The sequence below is a fragment of the Cebus imitator genome, unplaced genomic scaffold (genome assembly GCF_001604975.1).
Source record: "Cebus imitator isolate Cc_AM_T3 unplaced genomic scaffold, Cebus_imitator-1.0 Scaffold42, whole genome shotgun sequence".
Classification (NCBI taxonomy): domain Eukaryota; kingdom Metazoa; phylum Chordata; class Mammalia; order Primates; family Cebidae; genus Cebus; species Cebus imitator.
This window is the reverse complement of record NW_016107357.1, coordinates 11,747,480-11,753,535: the sequence shown is the minus strand read 5'-3', so window position 1 is coordinate 11,753,535 and position 6,056 is coordinate 11,747,480. Positions and strand designations below refer to the sequence as shown.

The 6,056-nt window shown below is 39.2% G+C and overlaps 1 protein-coding gene across 2 annotated transcripts in view; it reads right to left on the bottom strand.

The window, feature by feature from the left end:
• The window catches only part of COG2 (component of oligomeric golgi complex 2), a 57,764-nt gene that overhangs the window by 4,212 nt on the left and 47,496 nt on the right, over positions 1-6,056 (bottom strand). The window contains exons 12-15 of one of the 2 annotated variants that reach the window (XM_017526504.2): positions 4,763-4,914; positions 2,849-3,046; positions 1,836-1,908; positions 1,416-1,558 (exon numbers count right to left, since the gene is read on the bottom strand). In XM_017526504.2, the coding sequence (XP_017381993.1) occupies positions 1,416-1,558; positions 1,836-1,908; positions 2,849-3,046; positions 4,763-4,914 (566 nt within the window). The remainder of the gene's footprint in view (positions 1-1,415; positions 1,559-1,835; positions 1,909-2,848; positions 3,047-4,762; positions 4,915-6,056) is intronic. The other variant, XM_017526505.2, reaches the window with a different exon arrangement.

Below are 6,056 nucleotides of genomic sequence, written 5' to 3'. Positions count from 1 at the left end.
AAAAAAAAAAAAAAAAAGAAACAGAGTAAGTTTCAAGACCTCAAGTCCAAAAGGATACTATTAATGCTCTAGTTTTGTGACATGGTCAATTTCCATCCCTCCCAAAAGTAACACTGGGGTCCACAGAAAGCTGCCTGGAGAACACGAGACAGTAAGAAGAACCAGGACAAGACGGTGACATCCGGAGCCAGGCTGGCTTCAGGTGCTGGCTGGTGCAGCCACCCACAGCTCAGCACACTGAGACGAGGGCACTGCTTCCCGTAGTTTCATGTCTACAGCGGCCACCTGGCAATCTCATAAAATCAGGTTCTAATTCTGTTGGGGGGCAGTGGGTGGAAGGGTTGAGTTCTGGGATTGTGCTTTTCTAGCAAGCTCCTACCAGGTGATGTGAATGCCGCTGATCACCAGAAAACATTTGAGAAGCAAGGATCCAGGGTCAGTAATGTAATCTTTCTCAGCTCTGGTTTCTTCATTTGCAAATGACAATACTAGCACCCACTTTGTAGGAGGATAATAAGACTACGTAAAGTGTCTAGCACAGTGTCTGACTCATAACACAAACTCTTAATGAATATATTACTGTAATAGTCTATTGAATAGAAAGGGAGAATTGGTAGATTACTAAAGAAAAATAACATATTTGGCAATATAAATAGGTCTCTCTCTCCCACTTGCATTGGCAGCTTCAAATCAGACCATAAAGATCAAATATAAAATGGCATAATATTTGCATAACCTATGCAGAGTCTTCAGTATAGTTTAAATAATTCTTCTGATTACTAAAATTGGTATTTTTTTAATAAAAACTTTTTTGTGTGTGTGGAGACAGGATGTCACTACACTGCCCAGGCTGGTCTCAAACTCCTGGGCGTGAGCAATTCTCCCACCTCGGCTTCCCAGCGTGCTGGGATTATAGGTGTGAGCCACTACATCTCGCCTGTATTATTTTTTATTGTTATAGTTATTTGTTTTCCTAAATATTTTTGATCCACAGTTGGTTGACTCTGTGGATGCAGAATCTGGGGACAGAGGGGCCACCTATACTTCCAGTAACAAGAGGGAACAAGATATAAAGTGCAGAATGCCAGATATGGAGACAAAAATGTATAGGACTTTAAAACGTTATTAAAATGTTTTCTTCTGAAAAACATACTTTTCCTTAAGGCCAAAAGGAAATTGAGTATATCCTTAAAAACTTTTAGGACAGGATGGGAAAGGTCTAACTTTCAGTGTGTGGCCCAGAGCCCCTGAGTACCCCTGTAGAACCTTTCTTTCTTCATCAACACCATTCTCGGAATGGGATGAGCTCAGTCTGCCTCAGGCAACCTTGGAACCCACAGCTTCCTCCCTTCCTCTTTAGCTTTCCTAATACATACTTCCCCACCTCAAAATTCTCCCCCATGAATAGCGCTGACCTTATTGGTTCTTCGGTAAAGCCTGGGAACCTCCAGGGCGCTTTTTAGGAAACTGAAGCAAGAGTCACTTAAATCCTGGATGACCTTGCTACTCAAGGAGGGCACACAGGCTGACAAAGAGCTCTGGGAGTCCTCCAGGGCTGCTGTTGAGATTAAAGATTGGATTTAACCATCCTGCTCAGGCCCAGACACGAACTTCATTGAAAATACTCTCACAGCATTTACAGTGTGTACTATAATAAATCAGATCAAATGAATTAAACAAAACATCTTATTTAGGGAAGTTATAATCAGAACAGAACAGAGAAATAACCAAGGATTTACAACTACAGAGGAAAGTGTTAATTTAAATATACCCTTCAGTCTCTGAAAATTTTAAATCATTTCTTAAAGATTTGCTTAGTCAAGATTCATTTTTACCTGAGATAGAAGAAAAATTCTTAAAGCCAATCATTTCAAGTTTTGGCTTGATTATTTCCAAGAGTTCTGGAAGCTGAAATAAATATGCACTTTATATATTCAGTTACTTATTATAAATCAAAGAAAGTGGCAATTCTATTTGCATCTACAAACTCTAGAATTTGCTAATGAATGGTGAACCTAAAATCAGGACTTTCAGTAATTTTCATCAAAGGAAAGAAAGAGTTTTAATGCTTTCACTATAAAAAGATTTCAACAACATGGGAAATCACATGGTTTAATGGCTGCTAACAGGCACAGAGAATAAGCAAAAACATTTTCTACTCTATTGCTCTCCATAATACAAAAATAGCTCATGCTAAAGACTATATTCTTACTGAAAACATGCAACTTTTAAAATTCAAAACAGTATTTATTCAAGCACCACAAAATATCTAAACTTGAGGAAAGCAGAACTGTGTATCAGGGGACTTAACCACTAAATTCAGCCCACCGAGTTAATGTTAAAAGAAAAAACATATGGATCTATACAGAGAAAATAGAGGAAGAAGTTTTAATATTTTAGCACTTTCAAAGTATAGCTGATGATTAAACATCAACAGAAGATATCAGATAAATGAATGTAAAATAACTAAAATCCAGCCCACTGAAGATTGCTTGAGCAGAATAAAAGGTGAGCTAATAGAAAAAAAAACAAAAAGGGAGGGGAGCATGGCTGCTCCAGCTTGTCACATCACTACTGAAAAGGAAGCAGGTGGAGGTGAATACAATAACAGAACGCACGCCGCACAAGGAGGAAACACGCACGCTCTTGGAAACCCCAAATAGACATGATCTGTCAGGGACAGCTGGAAAGACACCTAGAAAGGGACGTGAGTGGTTCTCTCTTGGGGTACCTATGGGCCCCACAATTTAAGACCTGTAAGACCCAATGGTGCTTGCCTTTTACACATACTACCTTCTGTGAAAACATTAAACCAAGCACCTGGAATTCTTCTGGGACACAGGCTTACCTGCTCCTGAAGCTTGTCCAGGTCTGCAACCACATACACAAGCTGAGTGCGGGAAATGGAAACCACAGGCTTTGTTTCTGACGGACCACTTCCTTGGTCTTCGGTGTTTCCTGGGGTAATGGAAGGTTCTTTGCTACCAGTTACCAAAGGTTTTTTGATCTCTTTGAGACTTTCATTAGAAATGGGCTTGAGTGAAAGCTGAAAAAGAATTTCATTGATTAACTACCTTTACACGAGCAAGATACATGAGCATTTGTATATTACATGTGTGTGCATCAACAGCGCATCATTAAATGCTAGCTGTCGACATACCATTCAGTAAGAAGTTACTAATAACAGTACATCATATTGTATCTCTACAGGAGGGAGTGAAGCACTAATAGATAAATAAGGACAAACTATGGCCCTGTGTATATTTACCTTCTGGAACTTGTTTAATGTCTGGTGACAAAAAGGAAAAAAAAAAAAACATGTAAAAATAAAGTGCCCAAACCACAATAAAATTAACTTTGGGGACATCACAGTTTTAAAAAAAAGCAAATTATATTAGGTAAATAACATACCATAATAAATTTGTAATTATAATTAATAAGGATAAAATCCAAACCTTCAAACACAAAACACAAAATATTCTTTGCATAACATTGTTTATAAGGGGAAAATCAAAGAGAAGTATGCTAGCATCAAGAAAAGAATGGGACAGAAGTGGGATAATATACATTCAGGGCAAAGCGATCAATTAGAGATAAACAGAAAATTCCTGGCTAGCAAGAACGCGTGCTTAGCCTAAGTGGATAATCGTACTGACCCCAATCTGTCAGGGGAATCATACGGTGGTCTTCAGGAACAGCTGATGGCCCAGGGTGGTCTACTAAGACCCTTCTGGGCAGAGGGAAGGCAAAAGGGAAAGACAAACTAGATTTCACTGGACTCCCATTAACTGACAGGAACTTTAGTCCAAATCAATCCTCACAACAGCCACGTACAGAAGCTGTTTTCCCATTCTCCAGATGAAGACTCAGCTTAATTTCTCCAAGTCCACAGAATTAAAAAGCTGAAGAGCCAATGTTTGACACTGACTCCAAAGCCGATGCTCTTTCCATTAAAATACACTGCAAGAGGAGGACTGGGTTCCTTTCCTACTCCAAATAACAAAGCTTTTATTCAAAGTGTGTTGTTTTCTCCGTGTTATCTCTTTTATTTTTTAGAACGCATCTCCTCTGCATTCTCCTCACACTGAGATGACTGGTTTACCTGAGTGTCTGTCATTCGCGCTGTCCCCAGAGGCAGGGCAGCACTGCACTCCAAGGCTCTAGGAAGGACTTGTGGGCTGGTGCTCAGCACTGGGCTGCACCAACGCTCTTGTGGATCCAGAATTTCTGGCTTTTTGTAGAGTATTAATAAGTCATCAGGGGCATGTGGATATTTAATACATTTGATTATTTGAAAAGGGGAAAGGATGTTCAAAAAAGAAAAGATTACTTAATTTTAATACCTTTTTATCTTGATGACAATATCATTTTGTAAACTTCCAAATATTAAGTACTAAAATGCATATGTTTTTATTTCTAAGCATCATAATCATCTTAAAATTAAAATAACATCTTTTTTTAAAATCTGGAGGCAGTTCAAAGATTCTGGTTTTGAGAAGGAAAAAAATGGACTTATCAGAGTGGTGCTTTTCAACAAAACAAGTCTGTGATAATAGACAACTCTAAATACAATGCTTACAGGAGTGAAAATGAAACACAGAAACAGAGCTGGAGACAATCTTGGAAAGTCAGACTATTGTCCTCTAAATTAACCTCTCATGACAACATGGCAGTAAAAAAAATCTTACTCAAGGAGTTAGCCTAACATATCTTTAATTTTTATCAGTATTGATTATGGATGAGCTCCACAGCCAGCCCTTACCTCACTGACAAACACAGAGTATCGTGCCAGAATCTGCAGCGTGAGTCTCCACAGGCGATGCACCAGCAACGGCAAGAACATCTCATCTGACCAACACCTCCTAAGGCTGCTCCATGTTCTGTGAGAAGCCAAAAGGCAATATGGACTTTCAGCTACAGAAAAAACAATAAGAACATATATTTAAAGAATTTCAGGCAATTTTAGGCTATAATCTAATGTGAGATTTTTGATGTATGATTCAAAGGTAAAGAAAGTGGCCTTCTGAAGAAAACCATGTGGTCAACAAAGCTATTGGAGGCACAGGGATAAGGAGTGGCCACAATCCATGTTCCCTACCACATCCTTCATACCACACATAGTTTTACGTGACACTATCTCCCAGGTGTTTGGATAAATGTCAAATATATATAGCATTCAGAAGTAATGTTTAATAGGCACTTTATACCAAATCAACAAGCATGGGCTGGAGTCACAATCATGTGCAAAGGTTTAAACTTCAGTTTCAAATTCGTCCAGTTTCACAAGAGTCTTCCTCTATCTCAACATTCTTATTTCTATAGAAGTACTTAACTAGATATGACCATTTTTGGCAAAGACAGATGAAAACTAACTCTGAGGCTAAACTTGATTCAAAATGACAGATTTGGCTGCATAAAAGAGTGGAAATTTAAGTCGAGGAACCTAGATATAAGCACACAGTATTTCAATGGTCACTAGGAATGAATACATAATACAGAAATTAATGAGGCTGTCAGGGTATGCTAACATGTACTGGTAAGTCCACAAACCTACAACTGTTATCTGCCCAGCATCCCACAATAGGTGGCCAGGGCCCAGGAGGCCCAGGACACATGCTCCAGCTGTGAGTCTAGAATGACTCACAGACTAGAATGTGAGAGGCAGGAGCATCCTGACCCTCGACCATGCAGACCAGTCCTCAGCCTGGGAAGAAGGCAGATCACAGCCAATTTGCTAAAAAAAAAAAAAACCAGCTGATTACATAAGCACATGAAGGGGCCATATCCCCTGGACACGTTATATTCAGGAATGAAAATGAGGTCTCTTTCCTATATTCTTACTCCTTTTTCATCTCTATAAAGCAAGAAACTCTATACACCAAAACTATTTGGTCTCTTTTTACTTTATTAAAAAAAGAAGTCAGGCTGGGCATGGTGGCTCATGCCTGTACTCCCAGCACTTTGGGAAGCTAAGGTGGGTGAATCACCTGAGGTCAGGAGTTTGAGACCAGCCTGGCCAACATACTGAAACCTCATCTCTACTAAAAATACAAAAA